Source organism: Osmerus mordax, chromosome 10 (genome assembly GCF_038355195.1).
Source record: "Osmerus mordax isolate fOsmMor3 chromosome 10, fOsmMor3.pri, whole genome shotgun sequence".
Classification (NCBI taxonomy): Eukaryota; Metazoa; Chordata; class Actinopteri; order Osmeriformes; family Osmeridae; genus Osmerus; species Osmerus mordax.
This window is the reverse complement of record NC_090059.1, coordinates 10,284,898-10,311,446: the sequence shown is the minus strand read 5'-3', so window position 1 is coordinate 10,311,446 and position 26,549 is coordinate 10,284,898. Positions and strand designations below refer to the sequence as shown.

The window sequence follows — 26,549 nt, the reverse complement described above, 5'->3', positions numbered from 1 at the left end:
AAGTACAGTTCCAAGTGGTTGGTTTACTAATATAAATGGATGTTACAACTTGTGGTTTGAAAATAAATAAATAAAGTCTTAGAGCACAAAGAGCAGCGAGGCCTAACCTCGACAGACAAGCCAGCAGAAAAATCATACAGCAAGGTCAAAAGCTGTGTGCTCCCAGTCAGCCTCACCTCCCACAGATCACTCTCCTATTTAATGGCCTTTTGACCTGTAGAGGGCACAAATTCTCGGAAAATAGAAACAAGTGCCAGCATTAAAGTAACGTGTAAAATAAAACACAGAAATGGCTCATACATAACCGGCCCCTAATTGTACTTGGTAAACAAAACAATTACCAAATTAAATAAAAATGGGAGCCTTGAAATCATTACTTTTTCTATGTATCAAGCATATTAAAGAAAAGATATAGAGTAGTACACCATTGACATCTTGAGTCTTCAAGGTTTGTCTTCATCACCCTCTAGTATCAAACAGAGCTTTGTGATGGGTCTTTTTATGATGCTGCTTTGGGTCTTGATTCTCACGAAGCGCACAAGTCCTTTCTGGTCAGGGAAAACTTCAATTATTTTACCTACAACCCAGGAGCCTCTTGGTGCAGTTGGGTCCACCACTAAAGCAACATCTCCGCACTGGAAGTTCCTTCTTTTGGTGTTCCACTTTTGGCGCTCTTGGAGTAGTGGTAACTATTCTAGCGTCCAACGTCTCCAGAAGAGGTTGGACAAATATTGAATCTGCCTCCAGCATCGTCTGGTGTAAAGGTCAGTCTTATCAAATGTACATGGTGGGAGAGTTGGCTCTGCCTTGAGCAGTAAGAGATCATTTGGTGTGAGGGGATGCAAGTCTCGAGGGTCAGTGGTGACTGTTGTGAGGGGCAGACTGTTCAAGATTGCTTCCACTTCACACAATACGGTCTGGAGTCCCTCCTCATCGATCCTCTGCTGTTTAAGAACAGAACAGAGGACTTGTCTGATTGATCTTATCAGCCTTTCCCATTCCTTGACTGCGTGTTTCGAGGGACACAAGGCCTGTGGTCTTCACCCTGTTGGGTTCCTTGGCTGCCTCCTTATACGCTTCCTGTTTTTCTGCTTTCTGCTTGGTTCTGCTCCACTTGTGCAGTACAGTAGGATGCGCCCTCTTGCAAATGGTGCATGACCGACGCTCCTTGCTCCTATGGCCTGTTAAGAGACATGCAAAACAGATACCTCTTTCTTTCAAGAATGTGATCTTGTCAGTATGATGTTTCTTTTTAAACCAAGAACAGCTTGCCAGTAGATGTTCTCCTGAGCAAAACAGACAGAATGGCCTATGTTGGCCTATTCCTCTGTTTGGGAGAAATGTGGATAACATCAATGGTTGCTGCATTTGTTGTGAAGCCCTTGTCATTGAATTTGGGTTTCACGGAACTTGAGAGTATGGGCCTTAGACCTTGAGCTTTTGGTGAGAGATCTTGTCTATCACCAAAGACAGGGTCTGTCAAGATTTTGACTTATCTTTTGATAAACTCAACTAAGGTTCTGAATGTGGCTCTGCGGTTTGTAGTTTCTTGCATACTTCAACTCTCCATCCCCCTCTCAACTTGTCGGGCAATTTGCTGACTAATAATTTCAAATTAGAAGCCAGATTGAATTCATCCATGTAGGCAATTTCATTCATACCATTCAAGCAACCTCTGAGGTACAGAACATACGATTTCAAGACAAAACGTATAAAATAAAACACAGAAATGGCTCCTACAGTTAGTGTTGTACTGAATGCACTGATCCGTTTTGAAATGTTACTGAAGTGACTGAGTTTGGTCCAGTCATGAGAGCCTAATGTTCGTCTGTTGTTGGGGATGGGTTTGTTTTGGCCCTGAAGGAAATGGAGTTTCCCAGCTGGCATCATCCAGATTTACTTTCAAAAGTTATGTGGTCACCCTTCAGGGGTGTGGCTTCATATGATCCACAAAGGAGCCTATTGTGCTCTCCATAAAACAAGCAGAAGGAAGAGGTTTGATAAAACACGTACATGCTGGGAAATTATCATGTGACTCTTGTAAAACAATAATGTTATAGTTTATGAGATGTGTGTGTGTGTTTGTTAGTGAGTGTGCATGTTTCCAGCCTATGTGTGCAATGGCATTGTGCCACATTGTAGGGATGGTTCATCATTAAACAGATATTCAACACAATCTTGCTGAACTTATGAAATACATTACCATACCATAATATACAGGTAAAAAAAACTGCTGGAATGTCATGTTCCACGTTGACCCACATTGTCTCTTAAAAGGGTGAGACCCCTTACATCAAACATGAATCTACCATCCAGTACAGTCCTGTACAATTCAAAGAACATCCAGTCACCATGGTACGTTGGTATAATAACACAGAAGTCCCTTAGGTTTAGAATGAACCTTTCCCCACATTGTTTAAATCATACATTAAACAAGAACCCTATAGGTCTCTCCCCCTGATCAATACTGTATGTTTGTAATCTCTCATGGATTTTTCTGCCACCATTATTATAGTGAGTCATTTACAAGTGTTTTGATTAGCTTGATTACCTTTCCTCTAAGGCTGAGCCAAACTTCCTTGAAATGCTTGACTTGTGTCGGGAGACTGTAAAACGTGAGCAAACATCCCTTCTATGTCTTCCTGTTGTCCTTTAATGATTGATACACGTATTTTCTCTCCAAATAACATTTCACCAAACATGGAATCTAAACCCAATAAAACGTGAATGAGGAACACACCCGTTACTGGTAGGCCTGCACATGGACAACAACAATACGACTACTCCTCTTCCTGCTGCAGGGCATACACAAAAAGACACAGATAACAATACAGAAATCCTCGACAAGGGTGAACCTTAACTTGTGTAGACCCGCCAAAAATATTAGTTTACTGGATTAATGCAAGTTCAAACGACATATGAGAAAGCTCCATAACAGCTGTGTAATAGAAACTGCTTTTCAGAGCCGAAGCCTCCATGGATTTCTGAGAGCTCCATTCGTCCCAGCCCCCCTCACACCTGACAGAACATCTAGAGAGTGATTGCAAGCTCCAGGAAAACACTGGTTGGTGCATCCACAGCCACTACCTCTCCTCTTCTGTGAAAGAGAGAGATAGACAGAGAGAGAGAGAGAGAGAGGTAGAGACAGAGAGAGAGGGATAGAGACTGGCCAGTGTGCATGTTCAGGTATGGTTGGCTCTGGAACTAGGCTGCTCCAATCTGGGTCTTCCTCTGCTGGACCAGCTGAATGAGCCCAGTTTCCAGGGTATTTTAGCAGTGCAGCCTATTGTTGTGACGTGGTGGCTGTTTGTGTTGTTTGTATTGTTAGTTACGCATGCATATGTGTCATTGCCAGAGGGATTGTGCGAGGGAGCTGTGAAAGTAACACTTGCAGCAAGTGTGGCCACATAAAAGTTAACAACAGAACAGTGAAACATGGTGAGTTATGAAGCCGGATCAAATACAAAACAGTTCTGAATGAGATTACACAAGGATGACCTTACATTAAATAGGTTTTGTTCATGTACTGCATTATCTAGTAGTATACTGTGGCGCCACTGTATATTTCACAAGTGTGTGTGTCCATGAGTGTTTGCGTGTGTGTTTGTGTGTGTTCCAGAGCGGGGGTTACGATGTCGACCTGTTTGTGGAGGTTCCAGACTGTGAGCTGATCTGCACAATCTGCAGGTGTGTGTTAAGGTGTCCCGTCAGAACGGCCTGCAGCCATGTGTTCTGCAAGAGCTGCATCTTGCAGTGGATTCAGAGGTACACAACACATTGCCCTCGCCACACACTCTGTATAGATACACTCATCTCCTTCACAAAATCCAGACACACCAATGGATGACCAACCGATCAGACACTAGATCAATCAGTGAATCAGAAGTTATTCTCGCATCTCAAGAAAACCAGAAAACATCCAACTGGTTTATTAAGGCCAAGCTGTGTCCAAGAGTTTGATCATGAATCCTGATAGATGTGAATCCTGATAGATGTGAATCCTGATAGATGTGAATTCTGATAGATGTGAATCCTGATAGATGTGAATTCTGATAGATGTGAATCCTGATAGATGTGAACCCTGATGGATGTGAATCCTGATGTATGTGAATCCTGATGTATGTGAATCCTGATGTATGTGAACCATGATGGATGTGAATCCTGATAGATGTGAATCCTGATAGATGTGAACCATGATGGATGTGAATCCTGATAGATGTGAATCCTGATAGATGTGAACCCTGATAGATGTGAACCCTGATGGATGTGAATCCTGATGGATGTGAATCCTGATAGATGTGAATCCTGATAGATGTGAATGGGAGCTGTGCATCTGTGCTGCAGGCAGGACTCGTGTCCATGCTGTAGGAAGACAGTCAGTCCCAGTCTGATGATGGCCTTGTACAAGCTGAACAAAACCATCGGGCGTCTGAGGGTCAAGGTGAGGCCCCCCCCCCCCCCCCCCCCCCCTCTCCAGACCTGGCAGCAGGGCCATATCATCGGGATGTGTTTCTGCAGCTGAACTGACACTCACTGTGGGAGCGAGTTGGTGCTGCCCCTCAGTCTCTTAAATCAACCGTATCTTTCTTATTCAAGCAGTGCTCTCTCTACCAACGATGACAAATAGCCACGTTTAAAATATCCTCTCCTCTCCTCCAGTGTGCCAACGAGGGCTGTTCCTCCACCTTCCTCCTGTCAGAGGAGCTCCTCCACTCCTCCTCCTGCCTCTTCCAGGAGGTGCCCTGCCTTCACCAGGGCTGCTCTGCCCAAGTGCCCCGGCACCACCTAGAGAGCCATGCCCGCCACTGCAGCCACTGGATCCAGCTCTGCCCGATGGGCTGCGGCACCACGCTCACCCAGGCCACAAGGGCTCAGCACAACTGCTACAGGTCAGTGAGTGAGGCAGTCTGCCCCCTGGAGGCGTGCTCAGGCTCTGAAGAGCTGGTTTTGTTTTGAATCCGGGGCGTTCCTTCAGTGACAGTTGAGAGAAGTTCTCTTAATTGTGAGATGTTTGTTGTGAGATGTTGTGAGATGTTTGAATATTTTCTGTCGGCGTGTAGCTGATCCCAGATCAGCCCATTCCAACCACAGCTGTTCAGAGAGACCCCAGACCTGATCTCAGACCTGTCCCTCCCAGGCAGCTGAAGCAGCAGGTAGAGGCTCAGAGGCGGAGTCACAGGGCCATCGCCAGAGCTCTCGGCAGGAAGATGAGTCGAGTGCAGAGCGCCATCACTCACATGAAGAGACAGGTGGCACTGATCAGCAAGAGCTTGGATTGGCTGGAGGGGGGCGTGGAGGGGGTAGAGGAAGGAGAGAGGATGAGAGGAGGAGAGGAGAGTGGAGAGAGGGAAGGAGAGGAGGAGACTACAGATGAGAGCAGCACCAGCAGCAACAGTAGCAACAGCAGCCCCTAGAATAGCAGCATCTTCATTAAAGATTCATCTCCTGGTGCTATGAGATCATTTGGGAAACAACTTATTTGTGGGTGGGGGTGTTTATGGAGGGATACAACAGGAAGTAGAATAGATAATATCACAGGGGGGAACACAGTGAAAAGAACATAGGCAGCAGTAGTGGCAAAACTAGGCTTTATAAAATATTTATTGACCTGTTTTGAGGTTAGTTCATTTTTGCATTTTTATAGAAGGAGAGAGACTTTTGTCCATCACTAGGATGGGAAACGGCAAAAACCTTGTCTGCATGAATAAAAAGGCATTCAATATATGACTTGATTCTTGCTTTTATTTGATGATTTTTTTTTACTGTCATAATAAATATGGAACTCTCAAAACAAGATCGAACTGTAAACAATCAAAGCAGCGTGCTAACACACATCACGGTACTGTCTGTCACATGTAAACATGGGAGTTTTCAATTTGTGTGCGTGTTGTTATAGAGTCGGTAGTCCACCAGGAGGCACTATTTAGAGTCAGTTGGGTGTTCGGGAGGAATTCTCTCTATCAAGTCCAGGGAGGATCTACGTGAGGGAGTCGGTGGAGCTGGGCTGCACTGATATCCAGGAGGACTATCCATCCCAGAATGCATCAGAGGAAGGCAGATGTCGTCCATGTTGGGCAACACAAACACTTTCTGAAAGGAACAGAGAAGAGAGTGAAGTCAGCCGGAGAGTTGGGATCACAACGACAGGCTGTGTGGAACAGAGGAGAGAAAGGATGAAGCAGAAAGCCACTGGGACAGGAGGAGACAAGACAACCAAGAGATGGACGGAGCGATGGAGGGAGGAGTGTGGGAGGCAGCGATGGAGGGAGGAGTGTGGGAGGCAGCGATGGAGGGAGGAGTGTGGGAGGCAGTGATGGAGGGAGGAGTGTGGGAGGCAGTGATGGAGGGAGGAGTGTGGGAGGCAGCGATGGAGGGAGGAGTGTGGGAGGCAGTGATGGAGGGAGGAGTGCGGGAGGCAGCGATGGAGGGAGGAGTGCGGGAGGCAGCGATGGAGGGAGGAGTGTGGGAGGCAGCGATGGAGGGAGGAGTGTGGGAGGCAGCAATGGAGGGAGAAGTGCGGGAGGCAGCGATGGAGGGAGGAGTGCGGGAGGCAGTGATGGAGGGAGGAGTGCGGGAGGCAGTGATGGAGGGAGGAGTGTGGGAGGCAGTGATGGAGGGAGGAGTGTGGGAGGCAGTGATGGAGGGAGGAGTGTGGGAGGCAGTGATGGAGGGAGGAGTGTGGGAGGCAGTGATGGAGGGAGGAGTGTGGAAAGCAGCGATGGAGGGAGGAGTGTGGGAGGCAAGGCTGTGACCTGGAACTCCTCCTGCAGCTTCCTCTCGATCCACTCGGTCACATGACAGAAGGTCACCTCCCGCTCACCAAGCTTGGGCCGCACGCGCAGGTCCAGCTTGGGAGGCTCACTGAAGCTGTACCTGAAAATACACACACATTACTTGACACAAGCCGAATAACAGTTTTTCATTCACGCAGAAGTGGACAAACCATATGATGGCGTCGTACCATATCCTGTCGGTCGGTGGGGGTGGTATGTTTACGACAAGGGGGCCAGACAGCTCCTGCACCTCCACGGCCAGCAGCAACGGCGTGTTGGACATCTCCTCGATCTTCTTCTTGATGAACTCGTTCTCTGTTGCCTTCTGGAAGTACTTGGACTTGGCGATCTTGTCCACGAATCTGAGCAGCCTCCTTCCTTTCTTACCTCCGCCCGCAGCCACGCTGTGGAGACGAGGAGAGGAAGAGAGAAGAAATAGGAGAGGAAGAGAGGGAGAGGGAAAGAGAGAGAGGGGGAGAAAGAGATTGAGGGAAATACATGTATATATATAATATATACAGAGAGAGAGAGAGAGAGAGAGAGAGAGAGAGAGAGAGGGGGGGGGGGGGGGGGGAGTTAAAGGAAGATGACTTAGCATAATGCTCCATGATTGGAATATAGCACTAGGAGGTCAAATATCCAAACTGTCCAATGATTAAAATCATGAGACGTTCCCTGTCTCTATTTCTATCCCCTCCTCCCCCCTCTACCTCTCGTATGCCGTCCATCTTTCCCCATCTCTCCCCATCTCTCCCTCTTCTAAACTCCTCTCTCCTCCCCCCTCTCCTCACTCCCCCCTTCCTTGAATTTCATCTCTCCTCTCTACATCCCACCCATTCCCTCTCCACTTCCCTCCCCCACCTTCCTCCCTTCCTCCTCACCCCTCGGCTCCAAGTGGCGTCCCTTTTTCTCCCACAATGCCTTGGGGCTCGGAGAGCGGCAGCTCTTCCTCGTCGGAGGAACCAGCGCTGGACGACTCCTCGTCACTGTCAGCCAGCGTAGCGAGGACGGATCGAGACCTGGGGGGGGGGGGGGGGGGGGGCGAATTCATAGAATGAACCTTTTGAAATAAAATTTTGCTTTAGAGCAAAAGCATACTAAGAATAAACATGTAACCATAGTGACTGTGCAGTACTGCTGGGCAGAGACAAGCCACAGCGGCACTGAGGTCACGACAACACAGACAGTGTAAGCCCATTTCATATCCAGACTATCGCCTGGCATGGGTTCAGCTCATCAAGCTAATGCTGTGTTTATCCATCCTGTGTGTGTGTGTGTGTGGGGGGAGGGGCTGTGAAAGTATGTGTGAGTGGGGGGGGGGGGGGGGGGGCATTCATAGGGGAAGAGAAAGTGCTTGTCTATCCGATGAAGCTGACAGGACCCTCGACTGTCTGTCTCTTTCTGGGTGACGGTTGTCTTATCGAGACACACACACAGGGCATGTAATAACTGCTTTCACAATGCCATGCCCTACAGTACTTTACATGCACCCCAGGTCCCTAAACAGGCTTTTTTTTTTTACAACAGAAGAAATGATAAATGAGTACTGACCCTGTGCTGCTGGTCTCAGCCAGACTGTCCGTGTCCAGAACCCCCTCCCTGCCCTCCCTGCCCAGCCTCGACAGGTTGAACTTGGTCTGCAGGGTCATTTGCAGGGCCCCCGTGTACACCACATCCAGCTCCAGCCAAAGGCCTGGGCGGAGGGGAGAGGGGTTAGAGTAGAGAGAGAGAGGCACGCACACACCACTACAAATGCACACACACACAGTCAGGGTGGAACAAGCATGGGCACGAGCACACACATGGTGAGCTCTACTGTAGTATAATCCAGATCAGGCCTAAACATGGTCTGAGAAATATTATGGGATAGAAGCAGCACTTTCTCGGAATCCCTGCTTTATAGAATATGAAGATTTTCGACAAAATCAAAAGTCTTTAGCAAGCGCTATCCAGAACAGTACACTACATGTAATCCCTACTGCTCTGTGGACACTCGGCCTGTCGGAAACTGCTCAGACAACCAATTATCCAAAGACAATGGCAGCGTCATCGGCCCCAGAAGAGCTACTCTGGAAGCTGATTAAATGGATTTGCTGTGATTATGAGGTCTTGCCAAATGACGGTAAATGACGGCAGATTATAAGAACAGAGCCAGGATGACACGGGGGGTTGGAGGGGGCTGTGGGAGGCAGGGTGGGACTTGATGCAGGCTGTTGCGTAACCGGCGTACGGATGGACGGTGGCGTATGCACGGGAAGAGAAGGGGGGAGATTGACGTGGAACTCCTAGGTGATGGCAACCACTCTCTCTCTCTCCTCCAGAGCTGCAAATCCTTCCTAAGCACTACTTAGACCTACTGCATGTGGACGAGGATGTTGGGGCACACACACACACACGCACGCACGCACGCACACACGCACACACACGCACACACGCACACACACCAACATGGCTTGTTGTTTGTGCCCAGCAAGGGGTAACAGCCCCATGGCTCGGAGAGATTACAACCACATAAAGAACATCTCATTATTATATGCAGTCAGACAACACTCTGCTTCAATCACGTAGGCCCCATCTAGATCTGTCTGTCCCAGAATGAGACTGTGTGTGTTAGAGTGTGTGACATAGATGTATGTGTATGTGTGTAGTTATTGCCTCTCTGGTTGACCACTGGTCTGGAGGTTCGGTTCACTTGAGGCAAACAGGATCCCATGTCCAGCTCTGTCAGAGTCAGCTCATTCATGAAATAAGGCAGCTGCAGGTAAACACATACACACACACACACACACACATTATATATCATTCTACTCCATTGCTGCATTGCTGTAAAACATGCACAAGCATGAGCGCACACACACACTCACTCTGATCTTGCTCAGCTTTTTCTGGATCTTGTGGGAGACGAGGTCGGCCCAGTACTTCTCCCGCAGAAAGTCCCAGAACATTCGACCAATCAGCGCATTGACCCACTCGGTTTGGCCCGCCTCTGGGAAATCAGAGAGATCGCAGGTGCACTGTGGGAGAACATTAAACAGCTGAGTCAGAGTTGCAAGACTAGAATAATGAATATGGACACAGCAAGAACAATCTACAATGGATATTTCTGGGATGACCACGTGATTCTAAAACATAGTGAAGCCCTTCTCTATTCCTCAATCGTGTCTTTTCTAAATGTACGGCATAAAATCCGTCCTGTGTTTCCTGTTATTCTGAATCTGCAGTCGTCTCACCTTCTCTTCAGCGGTGGCTGTGGGGCTGGCCTCTAGGCTGCTACTTCCAGGGCTGTCCAGTGGGCTAGGCTGCTCCACAGCCAGGAGTCGAGCCATGTAGCTGGGGTAATCAAGCAGAGGAGGCCCCCTGATGCTCCTGGAGGTCTGGGTCTGGGGCAGCGAAGGGATGGTGGGAGCGAGGGAGGCCTCCTCCTCGGTGCTGCCTAGCCTGCTGGACCCCATGCTGCCTGGGGTGTCCCCTGGGGGACTGCCACTGCCAGCCACGGGTACAACTACAGAATGTCACAGAAGTTAATGATATGGTTTTATCTACAGGATACGGTCTCTAGGGACACACAGACAGAATAGCACAGTAGGAAAACTTGATAGACTTGATTGAATTCTCATTTTCAAGACAGGCACACACACACACACACACACTTCCTATCTCCCGCTATACCAGATCTAACTGCACATCTCCCAGGTGTCTCCTTCTGCGCAACCATGGATGCGGAAGAGAACCGGTGAAACCATTCCTCCTTCTCTCTTCCTGTGCGACCGAAGAGGTAGAGGGTGGTGGGGAGGTGGCTGTGCTCCGTCTCCTCCACGGGGGGCTCCTCCGCCCCCACCCCTGCCCCCACCCCTGCCTCCTCCTTCGTCGGCCCCTCCCAGAGCTGGAGGCAGATGGGGTATTTAGGGTTCCAAAGCCTCTTGCGGGCCAGTGGGGAAGGCAGCAGGAACACCTGGGAGAAGAACACATGACTGTAATACAGGCCATGATGTCACTCTGCTGTACTGTTCCCGTCGCTGGTCTTCCTGTGCTGATGTCAGCATTGATGATGGTGATCTAACCTTTCTCAGAATACAATTCTAGGAATGTACTTATTCCATCATGTATACGTGAATTCCTGTATTCCTCACGCACCTTGCAGTGTGCCAGCTGGTAGGACTGTGTTCTGGTGAAGGAGGCCTCTGGCAGCCTCTCGTCGTACGCTGCCCGGCGAGGGATGCTGGTCCTGGGGTAGGACAGGCTCAGACACCCCCCCTCCAGACTCGCCCAGACAGACTGGCTCAGGCACGGGTGGTGCGTCTCTGGGTCGTACTCACTCACCTCGTTCATCCAGCCCTGATGGGGAGAGAGAGAGAGAAAGAGAGAGAGAGAGAGAGAGAGAGAGAGAGAGAGAGAGAGAGAGAGAGAGAGAGAGAGAGAGAGAGAGAGAGAGAGAGAGAGAGAGAGAGAGAGAGAGAGAGAGAGAGAGAGACAGACCCTTAAATGGGCATACGCAGTCAGGAACAACATTGCAGGGAAAGTGATCATATCTCCAGTTTAGATAACCCTTCTTTGGTCACAGCGAGAGAGAGAGAGAGAGAGAGTTCAATTCAGCTCAGCAGTAAAAGGGTTGTGGGTGGCCACACTGATTGATAACCAGACTCCCACCTTGACACACATAATGGACCCCATACTGCAATATAACCAGCCACCCACTCACAGGCAGAGGCTGAATGAAATGAATTGAAATTGACGTCACACTCAGTTCTAGCTGTTCAGCCACAAGCTGTTCCATGGAGTTTTGCTTATGATGCAGTTGAATCTCTGCAATCCATCATTACAATACTCACCTTGAGAACACAAGGCTCTGTACTCAAGGGGTCAGCGTCAGTGCTCTCCCCCAGAGTAAGGAGCCCTCTGTGGGGGAGAGGAGGCCCACAGGTCCTGAAGGTTCTGGAGGAGCCCAGCCTGATAAGCAGCAAGCCCAGCAGGAAGCCCAGGCCAAGGCCCAGCGCCAGGCCAGACAGATAGGAGCTGATGGGAAGCGTGAGGTAGGCGTAGGATAACACGGCCACACAGAACAGCCCCATACGAGGCAGGGCCACAGGAGGAGGTGGAGGAGGCAGAGGTGTGCGGCGGACACTTGGTCCTGAGGGGAGGAGAGTCTGAGGCAATCTCCTCGGTCGCCCAGGATCTCGGCGGTCAACGGCGACGACCTGTATGATGTCATCGTAGGTGCAGATCTCCAGGTCTTCCCCGCGGTCTGGTGTTTTGGCATGGGCGGAGCAAGTCCTGTGGTGGCTCCGCCTCGGGAATCGGCTGCGAGGCCAATCGGTCGCAGTGGGTGAGTCGGCGTCTGTACTCCTGGAGCTCTTCAACAGAGGCTCGGTGACCCCCACCTCCCCCCCACCGCTGTCCCTCCCTGCTGCCCCATAGACACCTCTAGAAATGGGGGAGCCGGATAGGGGAGCCCCCTGGCTTCCCTGGGCCCTCTGGTGCTTGGGGCTGCCGGAGCTCTCCTCCTTCATGATCTTGGTGAACATGTTGAGGGGCTCCTGCATGGCCTCCGTCAGCTTCCTCTTGGTGTCCTCCAGCTCCATCTTGAAGAAGCCGCCCTTGGGCGTTTCTATGGGCGACAGGCAGCTGGGGGAGGGGGGCGCGGTCCGCGAGTCGCCGTTGCTGCGGCCTTTCGGCTGGGTCAGCTGCTTCCACAGGTGGAGGTTGAGGCGCGAGTCCGACCTGGACTGGGACACTTCAGGCTCGGAGCGGGAGAGCTCGGTGGAGATGGATTTGACCAGGCTGATGAGGGGGCCGGGGCCGCAGCGAGGAGCCCTCCTTGAGTTCCAGCTCGGTGGACAGGGACTTGACCAGGCTGGCCAGGGGCCGGGGAGAGGAGGCTGGGTTTGGGCTGGGGGTCAGGAGGCTGGGGGCCGGCGTGGAGCTGAGACAGTCTCCCAGGGAGCCCGGGGAGGAAGGGGAGAGGGGAACGTGGAAGGCCGGGGAGTGCAGGTGGCCACGGTCCACCTTCGTCCGCTCCTCCTCCTGGTAGATGTGGTAGTCCCTGGACAGGGAGATGGAGGGGTAGTCTTGGTCCTGATCCTGGTCCAAGGAGAAGATGAGCTGGCTGTCGTCCAGACTGTCCCACTCTCCCTCCGTCCCGGTCAGCTGGATCACAATGTCCCGCTTGGCCCCAGCTGAGGGGCCCCTGTCTGGGACAGAGGTGGAGGGGCATGGGGCTGGGCTCTCAAGAGGCCTGAGACACCCTCCCTCGTGTACACATCCTCCTCCTCTTACGCTTCTCTCTCCTCCATTTTCTCCCATCTCTGCCATTCTTATCTTTACATTGCACGCCCCAGGGACCTGGGAGTTAGCGAAAGAAAGAGAGAGAGAAGTAGCCAGTCAGCTGTGTCATTAAACCTCGGCGCAATAGAAAGGGAAAACAAGAGAAAGTGCAGGGAGAGAGAGTTCATTCATTTTCACGTTTAATATTTGTTTCCATCAGCAGTTACTTTGTCAATGTGAGACTGGCTGACGGTGGTGTTTGTGAGATAGCATAAATATGTTTGTGTCTGGAGGAAATTACATAAACCTCTGTATGGACTGTCTAAATTAGACCCAGATAACACAGCCCTCTTCTCCTCTCCTTCCTTCCTTCTTTCTTTCTTTGTTTCTTTGTTTCTTTGTTTCTTTCCTTCCTTCCTTCCTTCCTTCCTTCCTTCCCTCCTTCCCTCCTTCCCTTCTTCCCTTCTTCCCTCCTTCCCTCCCTCCCTCCCTTCTGCTTTTGAAGGGAGGGAGGGAACCCATTTATGAATGGGTTTTGGAGGTTCAAAAATAGAGGAGAGCGTTTTCTCCCCAAATGTTGTGTAAAAAGTAGGGCAATACCAAAGAAGACTCGAACCCAGCCAACGTTTTACTTTAGGGTCACTGGTTCCAGAAAGCATCCAGGTTTAGAAGGAAATGGACTCTGACACATCAGCCCTAACTGCCGAGCTGATCCATCTAGATCAGTCACCTCTCTCCGGGGTGGACCACGTGTATGACTGGGTGGCCCTTCCAACCGCACCACACTAATGAAGAGCATCAAAGTGGAACCGTTTTCTCTCCCTCCTCTAACGAGGCATCCGTCTGCCTCAAACCTGCTGTCACAAACACCGCCTCCCTGATCTGATGGCTGCTGGCGCCGCTTACGCAACCCTGAGATGAGCGCTCGCACACCCGTCAGCCAAAGATGCTCTGCGTCGGGATGTGGGTGTAGATACAGCTTGTGAGGCAGCTTGCAAGCTATGCTCATGTTTACACCCATTCATCCGTGTCCTCGATAGCTGAACAGAATCGGGACGCATAATGCCGACGGCTTAAGATGTTAGTGGCCAGGGAAATGTCTGGGGGGAGGAAGGAGGCTTTTGAGCAGCGTCATTCGTTGTTGAAGGAAGAAAGTAGAGAAGAAGAAAATAACATCGCTAGATGGCTTTGGAAGGAACGATGGATAGTATAGCTGAGACCTAATGAATCCCTCCTCCGTCTTTCTGGGTCAAGTACTCTGCTCTTTAGAAGTGAGTTAAAGAGCACCTTCTGGAGTTGCATAACTGTATTATAAAACTGTGGCACAAAATCAACCAGTTTTACAGCATCTGGCAGATTCTCTCTAATCCCTTTACCCAAAATGGGCTGGAGAGATAAAAACACACACACACACACACACTTACACACATACGCAAGCAGACACAAAAATCCCCTCTGCCACGCAAACATTAACACACACAGACAGAAACATTTGCGACCCCATATGAAAATGTACACAGATGGGAACCTCCGACCCTAAAATACAAATCTAAAAACAAACAAAAAAATCCAGTAGGTTTTCGGACTGAGGTAATCTGTTCTGTGTGGGGCAGGCCGGTGACAGACAGGGTTATGAAATGCCTCATTAAGCATGATCCTAGACAGGCTAAACACTCAATAACCTTGTTGATTTTAGCCAGTGTGGTGAGTGCAGGAGGGGAATGCAATCCACTGGTCCGAGCTGCTGTTTAAAAACAGCATGAACCGCAAAGGTTGATGGAACATGATTTCATGATCTCCAGACAGTGATTCAAAGAGGATTCTGGAGGGTATGTGTTGGTGTGTGTGTTCAAGTACAGCTAGTTCCCTACTCTCTCATCAGACTTTACAGTCAAACTCAGATTATCTGTTCTGCAGGATTTCAGGGACAGCTGGATTATCGAACAAAAACGACTCGGTCAAATCACTTGTGAAACGGAAAACTTGTGTAGGGACTTATGCCTACATAGGCCTACTTCAAGCCTACTGTACTACAACCTGACATTCAAGTTAAAATGTTTCTTCGAATGCCGTCACTTGTTGAATATATAGGCTACATTTAACATTTAACTATAGGCTACATGCCAGATTCATTCCTATTGAAAACAGTGTTAACCCCAAGGCTAAAAAATAATTCAGCGTCAGATCTGCATGCATTTTTTAGAGTGTGTTCGATAATTAGACAGACAATTCGGCAGTGTCATTAACATGCGTACCTACTCAGAAAGACGCGACCATTTGTGTTTGTTAGATCTGGTCCTCAAACTCCTGATTTATTGTTTAAAAAAATGTATGCTACAGAATGTATGAAATATGTTTTCGTTTATAGACTGTAGCTTGGTTTAGTCTGATACAGAGTTAATTCAATTTACAGAACGGCATTGCTTGTTTTAAACATGATTATCATAGATACATTGACAAAATCCAACGTCAACATGAAAGGAACATTATTTTGAGATAATAGCGCACTTACGTTTGACTTGAAACTCGCTGTTAGTACAATACTTGCGTCACTCCATGCCTGGTAAACCTGCGCACCGATCTGAAAGTGGTGAGATGCTCTTCCAGCTTCACCGTGTTGCGATCACACCTCCCCCCGCACTCGCGGACCGCTTCAATCCAGATGTGACACGCGCTGCTGAGCAGCGGCTCACCATCACCAATCTGATTATGAAAACCCTGGCAGCAGTGCACTTTAATCCAGATTAAATACCCCAGCCATGCCCCCCCCCCCCCCCCCCCCCATACACACACACACTTTCAAACTGAAACAGAGATGATCAGTTAAGTGAACAAACAGTATGGCATCTTGATATAACATTCCCGACAGTCTGACCAAAGTAGCCTGGAAAACGTATTAAAGCGAGCCAACAGCTAATAATATTGGTATCGTTCACCTGTCACAATGACTCTGCTCTCTATCCCATTCCTGTCTGAATGCAGCACGCCTGAACGAGAATACTGGAGTCAACCATGCCCTGGAGCACTAGCAAGAAGCTCCACTAACAATAAAAAATGAACCTTGCTGTCTCCCTCTTTCCCCCCCCCCCCCCCCTCTCTCTCTCTCTCTCTTGCTCTCTCTCTCTCTCTCTCTCTCCCTTTCACTGCCTCCCCCTTATGTGTGTCCCTCTCTTTCACTCCATATCACAACCCCACATATCTCGCTCTCCCTTCTCTTTCAGTTTCTCTCAGTCTCCCTCTCTCTCCCCTCACCCGTTCTCCTGGCCTAGATACAGAGGAGCCCTGGACCTGACAGTATGAGGGATGGCCATGCAGGGCCTGTTCTGTGGAGACTGCCACAGCTGGGGTCAGTACAGCAGCCTGCCTCTGGGTCCCCCTGCGGGACTAGCACAGCAGCTGATGGAGTGGGAAAGGCTCTGCTCTCTAGACATCTGTGGTGCTGTGTTGTCAGTCTGTGCTGTTAGAGCCACCCTAAAAAAATTCTGCATACAGTACAACCCTGAGGTGGAACATTTTTCTTATTTCTTTCAACTTTGTTACAATGGGTTGTCTTTAGTTCTATAGAAATGGTTCTTTAAATAATTCCCATTAGAGTGTAATGTGTCTGTCTCTAATAACAATTCATGAATGCAATGGTTTATAATGTGGTTGGAGTAATTAAAGACCAATTGTATCTTAGATACAGTATGCAAACTTGCAGCAGATAGAGTACTCTTTTAATCAATCTGAAATTGATCCAGGCATATCATAAGGAGAAAATTAGATGTCATTATGCTAAGCAGACACATTGTATTGCTGCTTATTGGTTTAATGACTGATTTGCATAAGAAAATCAATTGACACAGTATTTGCAAATTAGCTATATTTAGAAAGTGGATTCCAAATGGTACAGTGGGCTTTACATATTTATCTCGCATATGGAATTATGATAATTAGGCTGCTGCTATAGAAGATGTGGTAGTACTGAATGAGCACTAGGAGCCAGAGGGGTTCCGACCACCCTGTCACACACCCCTCCAGTTCCTGTGTGTGCATGTGTGTGTCTGCATACCTTGCCATCTGTTGACGTGCAACTGTTCAAAAATAGCCCATCTCACAGTCACCGGAAACTTCCCTGAGTGGCCAGTATAAAGGCTAGCGAGGGCTGTCAGTGCATGTGTGAGAGAGTGTGTGTCTCTGCACAACGACCATGTGCTTGCTACGGACTGTCAAATCAGATAAAGAACAATGGACAGCACACAGTGAATTCTGTGTAGTTAATGGAGTGGTGGAGTTCATGAGCTTATCCCTAATTTGTCTCAACAACTGAACTATACGGTCAAGTGAAGTAGGAATACGCCTGACTCTGCCTGCTACACTGTCACCTATTGAAGTCATTGACGCGCCATTACAGGCGGCTCTGTGGTTTTGAGACATGGAGCCTTTCTCAGACCAGTTCCTGGAGTTCCACCACATCCACGGCTCTAATGTGAGACTGGACCCATCCTGCACCCAGGCCACGCGGGTCGAGAGCTTCGCCAATGGGGTTTGCTTCAGCGGGAAACCCCTGAGCCCGGGGGAGATCTTCCTGGTGGAGGTTGAAGAGAAGGAGCTAGGCTGGTGTGGCCACCTCCGCATCGGGCTGACCAGCCGGGACCCGAGTACCCTGGAGGTGGTGCCAGAGTACTCCCTCCCCGACCTGGTGGACCTGGGGGACAGCTGGGTCTTCGCCATCACACGCAACCATAACAAGGTCAAGGAGCAAGCACCTGGGGCTGGGGGAGAGGGGGCAGAAGAGGGAGGGCTGGCTGGAGGTAGGGTGCTAGGAGGTGGGGAGGGTGAAGGCCGGGTTCTGGGAGGTGGAGGAGAAGACAACCCCAGCTCCAACAACAAACCCAAGGCGTTCTTCACAGACTCTCACCTCCAGATCAACCGCTTCTGCATCCCCATGGACAAGCTGGTGGGGCGGAGCCGGCCGGGGCGATTCAGCCACATCCTGGATGACCTGTACAAGACCAACGCCCTGCCACCCACCGCCAGACGGAGCCGGATAGGCGTGCTGTACGTGCCAAGGGGGCAGGGCCTGGCTGACATGCATATCGTCATCAACGGGGAGGACATGGGGGCGTCGGCCAGGGGGATCCCAACCAATCAACAGCTCTACGCTGTGGTGGACGTGTTCGCCGCTACCAAAACCGTCCGCATCGTCCAGGTGGAGTATGGATGTAAGTGATAACCTGTGGGTGGGAACTAAAGTGATAACCTGTGGGTGGGAACTAAAGTGATAACCTGTGGGTGGGAACTAAAGTGATAACCTGTGGGTGGGAACTAAAGTGATAACCTGTGGGTGGGAACTGAAGTGATAACCTGTGGTTGGGAACTGAAGACGGATTGAAAAACTGACTGAAACATACAGTAGAATGAGCATATTTGTTATTGAGAAATAAACAGGAAAACAGGCTGTAAATAAAAAATACTCTCTCTCTCTCTCTCTCTCTCTCTCTCTTGCTCTCTTTCTCTATCATTGCTTCTTTCCCAGTCTCCTCCCTGCAGACCTTGTGTAGGAAGATCATCCAGAAGCACATCGTACACAGGATGGCTCTGGACTGGCTGGAGCTGCCTGAGAGACTCAAACACTTCTGCAAATACGAGTGACGCAATGGAACGTGGACTCAAACAGATTTGACAAACGAAACCAGTGAACTGATCAAATTGCATATTAAATTCGTATCTATTCACTTTTCCTACATGTATGGGTAGCTTTGTGCATTTTGTGATAAAGTTTCACTTACTTGTCGTCAACCTTTACTTGTTATAAATGTAAGTGCAATAATTCACAACTCCGCATGCTTGAGCTTTCACCGTTTATCTTGCGGTGACATCTAGTGGTTGATTTTAGAACTCTCCAACTGGGCGGGGCTTTGAATTACGTCATGACGTCTTTGTCTTACGTATGAAGAATCTCGCCGACACCGAAAGCCAGGTTGTTTACTTGACGCTGTCGAACATTACCTGCACTAATAGCGAGGTTTACAAACGCAAACTTAAAACCGAAACGGTCTTGACTCTGTAATCACCATGTCGTTTTGTTCGTTTCTTAATAGTGAGGTTTATAAAGACCATTTTAAGCCAGGTGAGTGGTCAGAATTTAGGCTAGTCTAGGCTGTTGGTGATGTAACTGCACCTGCTCTTGACTGATTACGTTACGTTGTATAAACTGTTTAAAAGTGACATGTTTGTACGTATATTAACTTAGATACTGACGCGAGACATGCAAGTTTGCATAGAGAAAGGAAATAGGTATCGCCAGAAGGCCTATAGCTTTTTGTGACTTCCCCAGTCACAGCACTAGATCATACACACAAACACTTCTGTTTCATACCAATGTACTTCATAGCAAACTAGTGAGCGTGTATTTTATTCCTCCAGCTGTGGCACTTGCAGACATTCACTGAGAGCTGTAACAATAGTATTAATCCCATCCTTGACCCCTTCATCCGTGTCCCTTCTCTAAGGGATATACGTGTGCTCCCAGTGCCGCCACCCTCTCTTCTCCAGCAGGTCAAAGTTCGCGCACTCCTCCCCCTGGCCTGCCTTCACTGAGACCATCAGAGAAGACAGCGTCACCAAGATGATGGAGTCTCTCACCGCCTTCAAGGTCTGAAGTGTCACCCTAGCGTCACTGCCAGAGGCAGGACTGATGCTGTCCTGATCTCCAGCTCCCGGGGCGGGCTCCCACTGTGTTACTTAGGTGTGCTGTGTTCTTGTGTCCCCAGGTGCTGTGTGGTAAGTGTGGGAGCGGCCTGGGCCACGAGTTTGTGAACGACGGCCCTGAGGAGGGGCGCTCGCGCTTCTGAATATTCAGCCACTCGCTTAAGTTTGTCCCCAACAAAGGTAACAGGCTGCTGCGCCCTGAGAGAGGAAAGTCCTCTGATGCTGTTCGAGAAATACTGAATATTGATTAAGTAAAGCTTTCCTGTACATCAGTGTTGGTTTTCATTTCCTTTATTTGTTCACCCTACTTCTCTTACTCTCCCTCTCTTCTCCCACTCTGTCTTGTGGGGTCCCCCTCTTCCCCTTCTCCCTTTCTCCCCCCCCCTCTCTTTCTCTCTCTTTATCTGTTCCAGACAAGCAGTAGAGGCGAGGAGGTTAGGAGCCAACACAGGAAGTGCAGTAGAAAGTAGGAAGCTGTAGTCCGCACAACAACAACAACCGCCACCACCCCAGGCCTCCATGTTGGAGGGGCTGGTCAGCCAGTGATGTGGACGGGGTTCAGGCCTGAGAAGGACACCCTGTCACACTGATGAACATCTGACCTGCCTGGGGCACTAGGACCTGGGGGGGATCAGGTATCCCAGCCAGAGAATCATACCCTGGAGACCTCTTATAAACTTAATTGATAAGGATATCTTATCAAGTGCAATGATTTCCGTTGTGATAATAAAAAGGATGTGCAAAGTATTTACATTTTAATTTAGACCTCATAGCTCCTTGCAGTCCAAGCAGGGTACAAGAAACCGATGTATTTATGTAATCTTTAGATTTTAGACCAATGGACCAATGGGAGCAAGGAGGAAGCAAATGTATCTCTAAATGTTAGCATTTTAATTTCTTTACTAACATTTGCTTCCTTCAATTTTTATGATTTCAAACCCACGTTAAGGGGTATTCTGTATACTTACTGTTTCTTAACTTGAATGCCTATTTGCACTATGAGCCATGCTATTATTATTCTTCAACAAATTTGTATGATTCCTCATTAGTGTTCTGTATGTTATTTATGCATTTGTTGTTAGATATATGTTAGAATAATTCATTTCAATACATGGTGTTTGATTGTAGTTTTATTTAATTGTATCAGCCAAAGCAATACCTAAGCTATGTTTGTTTTTGAATCAGTTAGGTACTTTAGCAGTCTTATCTCATTTGTCCTTGTTGATAAAGACATTGATAACCTCATGGTTTTCACTCTTATAACTCAACTAAAGAGAGTGACAATAAATAAGTGACCAAAGTTGGATTACTTAGCTTGACAGACTATTCATTTTCTCATCCTTTAACATTGAGTGCTGTCCTGAGGCTGTGGTACTAGTGATGTCACTAGGAGAGAGAGACCAACAGGGGGGGCTGTCTGGCCTCTGTATGACCACCACTGAGGTGCTACTCTGGTTAGCCCCCTCGACCCCTGGCCTGCCAGGCTGGTGATCTGGCCATCATCCATGCCCTGCCATTATTGGCACTCACCATGGAGTTCATTCGATCTCATGTCATCTATCTCACCTCCTGAAACAAACTGTAAAAGACTTGAATTAGAAATCTGTCTTTTTCAGCCCCTGTGAATGATGACAATAATGAGGTTCTTTTTGTGAGATACCTCCAGGTATGATTGTGTCTGTTGTACTGTTGGGTGTTTGAGACTTGAGGTGTATGAGAAGCAGTTGTTCAGTGTGGTGGGTGTATCCTGGGGGGGGCAGTGCTGGTCTGGTCGTACCCCAGGTGGAAGCTGTTCTGTGGGGCTTGGCGTCTGCCACAGCCCCCTGTGGGTGAGAGGAGTGGCCCTACTAGCCCAACCTGACAGGAGAGCTATTATTACTGTACCAGCAAAACACACACACTTATACACACTTATACACACAAACACACACACCACTGCCCTCTTAGACCACTGACATCATGGAATGTGTGTCTTGGGCAGGATACTGTACAGTATGTGTTCAGAGACACACTCATACACACACACTATCCTGAGATTAAATGTATCATTTTGGTATTGGATCACTTATTTCTTTGCTGTACGACTATGGTGAACTGTTTTGTGAGTGTCTCAAGAGAGCTTTTTAACATAGCATTAGTGTAGAAATGGTTTACACTGCAAGACCCAGTTGAATCAGAGCCATGAAAAACTTGAGTCAAGCTTTCAGTTTTACGGTCTGATGTTCTTCCCCATCTAGATTATGGAACTGGAATGTTCCGTCTCCTCATTGATATTCTCATGACAAGATAGAGAAGTGTCTAGCTTTCAGAAGATTAAAATGGATCTCCTCCTGTCTGCTGTTGTCCCTAGTCTCAAGGGAGCTCCCCGGCAACACCTTTGGGCTCAAGCTGTAGTCTTCCAAATAAAAAAAACTCCTGAAACAGCTGCTTAGCTAGAGAGAGAACAGAGAGACAACCTTCACTAACTACTATTGTACTATTGTTTACTTCCTCTTCACAGACAGATACTCGGAAGTTGTCTCCTTTGAACAGACACGTGAACTTACCTGCACATGCACAGCACACTGTGCACGCCGCCAGGTGAACTGCCAGAGTACACGTGCACATCAGATGCACATCAGAGGTGTACTGTAGCAGCTGACGGCTCCTCAGAGCCATCCACCCTGCCAGGTGCCTGAAACACCTGAGGTGTCGGAGCTCAGGTTAATGTTTGAATCAAGGTTTATGTTCCAGAAAGGTGTGAGGAGTCTTTATCAAGCTTAGTCACACGTCATAAAGGCAGGAATGTTAATAGGTCTGCAGCTATTGTTGGGTCAAGGTGGTGTCAGTGTAGGCTAGATTTATAATGCAGTGTTACGGTGTTGTGTACAAACGTACAAAACTGACCACAAACTGACTGGTTTCCATATGATCTCTTTGTCTGAGATCATATGGTTTTGTTTTCTACTATCCTTACCGTCTACAACTGACCCTGTTACAATCAACCCACTTTTCCCCTTCCTCCATTAGACCAGCAATGCGATGAAAAGCAGGTGACCTGCATACGCAACAAAAAACACACACAAACACACACTTACACACACATTCTCACAGCCATTAGCGTTGCCATGGAAGACCTCAGCACTCTTTGGTCTGATAAGAACAGTTAAGGGCCATCTGCAAACGTCTGAACCTCTCCATGGCAGTGCATGTGTTGTAGGGGTATTTACACACCTGGATCCCATCCCCTATTATGGTGAGGGTGACTAAATCCTTCAGTGCAAGATTCCATTTGTTATTTGGAATCCCAGCAACGTTCTACAGTAGATTCTAAAACTGAAATGTTACCTCATCCCTCCAGCATTGATTGAGCAAGATGGAGGAGGAAACAAATTTAATTAGACTCAAATGGCAATTATCCTCCATGCTGGTTTCTAGGTGGAGGGGGAGCTGGTTGACCCTGTCACTGGGTGAAGTACACTGCATCTGGGCTGAGTTAGGCCTCATCTCCCCCCCTGAATGCTGGGTAAATCTCCACATCCATCTTCCCTCGACTGACGTGTGATGCGATACCTCTCACCGCACAGCCCAGCATGGGACACTGTCTGTGTCTATCCGTGTGTGTGTGTGTCTGTGTGTGTGTGTCCCATGTCACCATCATCAGGTCCCTATGGAGCACGCACACACAGCCATGCATCAAGCCCTGTCTGCATGGAGCTTCCCAAGGCAGTTTGTCAACAGGCAGGAGAGGGGGGGTTATCGACCCCCCCACCCCCCCCACCCCCAACCCCCCAACCCCCTCCCCGTGATCTCGCTACAGATCATCAGATGTACTGTCTTTGTGTCCTCCAAGTGGACTAAACACGGAAACTGGAAGTAGAGATGATATATCTGTTTTCTGAGGTCCCTGCTTGTGTGTGTAGTTACTGTAAATTAATTCATCCTTCTACCCCCTTGAAGTGTGTGAGAGTGAGCATGAGTGTAAAGTCTGCTTGCTCCAGCTGCAGTGTGTAGCTTGTGCTGGCTACATTCTCCTCTCCTTTACCCGGGAGAGAAGGGAGGTCGTGCATGTTTGTAAACATCACCTCAGGGCCAGTGGTGTTATCTAACCCTGGCAAGGAGATAACACTGTAACGCACACATCCCAAGCTAAACATTGCTCTGGTCCTCACACGCACCAACACATGACGTGCTCTACACAACAGCTGGCACAGAGCAGGGAACACTTCAAAGTTGCTATGCTTGGGTCTGTGGCCATGCGGGTTCTGAAACTATTTAATCTCTTCCCTCTCGTTCCCAGATACCTGGAGCTAGATAACTGTAGAGCGAGCGTTGTATCTATTAACTCTCTCTCTCTCTCTCTCTCTCTCTCTCTCTCTCTCTCTCTCTCTCTCTCTCTCTCTCTCTCTCTCTCTCTCTCTCTCTCTCCCTCTATCTCTGTCTTCTCTCTTTCTGTCCATCTATCTCCATTCCCTCCCTCTTACTCCCTCTCTCTTTTCTCTTGCGGTTGTGCAGTAACACAGGGCACCAGAACGTACGAGCTACAAGACACAAACGTTTGTCATTTTTATTTGGTGTGTGGTTTCCAGAAGCTTCAGTCAGGCGGTTAGCCACAATGGACAGTTCAGATTATTTATGACCATGCTAGTAGCAAGCTACTAGCAAAGACACAGGACATGATTATAGGCCTCTCGTTATTCCATTCATTACATCCTTATGCTGTTCATGCGATCAACTCATATGGTTTAGAAATCGGTCAATTGTATGAGCATTCACAGGTACTTAGGTCAGAGTTTTGACTGGTGAAAGACAGACACAAAGGTCAGGTCAACAATGACCCTAGGAATAAGGAGGTGTGTGCAACAGACACAGTCTCATGCACACACACACACATATACGCAATCATGGTGGTCTTTCTTCAGTGAAATTATACCTTCATGCAGTACCTCTCTGATATGGTATCAAAGGAGGCCTGATTGCTTACTGCTGTGGACCACAGCAGAGATGACCTGATACCTTCTGGGTCCTCTGGTTCCTCTGGTTCCTGTGTTCTAGATGTTTCTGACTAGTTCTTCATGTTACGTCTGCATTGTTGTAGGAAGAAAGCGTTTGTTAAGTAAGTAAATTATTTGCTTTGGTTGAGAACAACATTCTTCCTAAAGTTACAAAATACCCATAGATTGTTACTGAGCTTTCTACACCTAGAGAGCATGAGCCAGCCAATCTCTGTCACTGTTTCCTAGGTAACATGACACATGTAGGTAAAGACACAGTTATAATGGTGTACACGCACAGCTACACTGATGAACAGACACACCTGTAACTCTAATGTCCAGACACAGCTACAATGCTGATGGAAAGGCACACCCACAACGTAGCTGCAGCATATGGTAGATTATCAACCTACATCAGCACTTTCCTCCTCCTGTTGGGTCTGGGTGTCAGAACCACAGCACACCTGGGGCGGTTATCTCCATCTGATAAACAGAGAGGGGTTAGTACTGCCAACATAGATATGCCTGACATCCTGCTGACAGCACTGTCACCGCTGACAAGTACAGCATTTTACTGACCTCCGGGTTTGAGTTTCGAAGCCATTTTACCCGGTCCAATCACACGGAATGTAGGTTTCATAAGATGTAAACCGGCAATCATGGTCACATTGTTTGTTTTGAGTTGGTCTGACTTTTTCTCCTCTACATGGTTTAGCTGATCCCCACTCTCCGTACATGCACCACCTCCAGCCAATGTCAGACTGTTTCTCTTAAGGGACAAGTAAGAAAAGCACTCTGGGCCCATTACTCCAACCTTGTAAGCTTTATATTAGTGCTGTGCTTTGAGAGCTGAGAGGGTCTGACCTAGCCACCCTTTACTAGAGACACAATGAGCCATTTTAACCACAGTGCACTCCAGTAAAATGCTTAATATGGGTGACAGATGAGCAGCTGCTGTCTATGGCATTTTTTTATCCATCCATTCATCATCCATCAATCCATCATTCGGCCCATCCCTCCTTCCTTTTATCCATCCATCCATCCATCCATTCATCCATTCATTATTCAATCCCTATTCTATTCATTGATAGAGTAATAATAGATGAGAGAATAGAGTTATAATAATAAAGTTTTTATATATGCTCTTGTCAGACCAGTAAACGTTTGAATGATTCCCCAGACTCCTACATGTGGTTGGGTCTGCTCATGTGCAGACATGTCCTGGCATCCAACACCCTGCTGCCTGTTTGAAAGCATTTTTTGCCCTGCTACACCCATGTGATAATACAGACTACTATGTTGCCCTATACTTAACCAGCTAACCGCACCACTCTGCCCTACAGTTAGGGCTGAGAGCCTGGATCAGACACAGTGTTTCTCTCTCTCGCTCTCTCTCTCTCTCTCTCTCTCTCTCTCTCTCTCTCTCTCTCTCTCTCTCTCTCTCTCTCTCTCTCTCTCTCTCTCTCTCTCTCTCTCTCTCCCTCTCCCACACACAGACACACACACAGGAGCTGACAGACTGGTATGATGATGGTTGTTGTGATCTGTACTACGTCTGTGCTTCCCCCTTTTGCTGATTACAGGAACAACGTTGTAGACAGTTGCAGAATACGTGTTTGTATTTGCTGTGCCACGCTGTTTTAAGCAAACACGGCGGTTGTCTTGGCATAAAATCGGGAAAAGAGAACTTCTCTGTTCAACCAAGTCAGGTCCACCACCACCCTCAATCAGACGTCAGGTTCAGGCTGAACGTGATGGGCCTCTACCTTCTTTGTCTTTTGGTGCCTCTCCATGATCCATAATGACAGACAAGGCTCCCCAGGCTCTCTGTGTGTGCTTGTGTGTGTGT

At 48.4% G+C, this 26,549-nt stretch overlaps 4 protein-coding genes across 4 annotated transcripts; 3 read left to right on the top strand and 1 right to left on the bottom strand.

The window, feature by feature from the left end:
* The first annotated feature begins 839 nt into the window (after positions 1–839).
* Positions 840–5,414, top strand: rnf151 (ring finger protein 151). Its single transcript, XM_067245185.1, has 5 exons — positions 840–854; positions 3,620–3,765; positions 4,345–4,441; positions 4,660–4,889; positions 5,138–5,414. The coding sequence occupies exons 1-5, from the start codon at positions 840–842 to the stop codon at positions 5,412–5,414; spliced, it is 765 nt and encodes a 254-aa protein (XP_067101286.1).
* Positions 5,415–5,919: 505 nt separating this feature from the next.
* Positions 5,920–14,043, bottom strand: tex2l (testis expressed 2, like). The gene is given in 13 exon segments (XM_067245184.1): positions 5,920–6,090; positions 6,753–6,873; positions 6,962–7,177; positions 7,655–7,792; positions 8,325–8,466; positions 9,429–9,528; positions 9,638–9,787; positions 10,004–10,256; positions 10,418–10,725; positions 10,908–11,108; positions 11,603–12,562; positions 12,564–12,961; positions 13,941–14,043. Coding segments are annotated over 13 exon segments (3,261 nt in total).
* Positions 14,044–17,181: 3,138 nt separating this feature from the next.
* neurl2 (neuralized E3 ubiquitin protein ligase 2) lies at positions 17,182–18,756 on the top strand. Its single transcript, XM_067245554.1, has 2 exons — positions 17,182–18,238; positions 18,553–18,756. The coding sequence occupies exons 1-2, from the start codon at positions 17,449–17,451 to the stop codon at positions 18,666–18,668; spliced, it is 906 nt and encodes a 301-aa protein (XP_067101655.1). The 5' UTR covers positions 17,182–17,448; the 3' UTR covers positions 18,669–18,756.
* Positions 18,757–18,814: 58 nt separating this feature from the next.
* On the top strand, positions 18,815–21,033 carry msrb1b (methionine sulfoxide reductase B1b). The gene is made up of 4 exons (XM_067245555.1): positions 18,815–19,146; positions 19,529–19,671; positions 19,790–19,907; positions 20,141–21,033. The coding sequence occupies exons 1-4, from the start codon at positions 19,092–19,094 to the stop codon at positions 20,149–20,151; spliced, it is 327 nt and encodes a 108-aa protein (XP_067101656.1). The 5' UTR covers positions 18,815–19,091; the 3' UTR covers positions 20,152–21,033.
* Positions 21,034–26,549: the final 5,516 nt, after the last annotated feature.

Bases quoted from the DNA above. Each gene is read 5' to 3' on its own strand.
- rnf151 (XM_067245185.1), top strand. The intron at 3,766-4,344 runs GTACACAACACA...TCTGTGCTGCAG, and splicing joins ATCTTGCAGTGGATTCAGAG to GCAGGACTCGTGTCCATGCT. The intron at 4,442-4,659 runs GTGAGGCCCCCC...CCTCTCCTCCAG, and splicing joins TCGGGCGTCTGAGGGTCAAG to TGTGCCAACGAGGGCTGTTC.
- neurl2 (XM_067245554.1), top strand. From the start codon at position 17,449: ATGGAGCCTTTCTCAGACCAGTTCCTGGAGTTCCACCACATCCACGGC. The intron at 18,239-18,552 runs GTAAGTGATAAC...CTTCTTTCCCAG, and splicing joins CGTCCAGGTGGAGTATGGAT to TCTCCTCCCTGCAGACCTTG.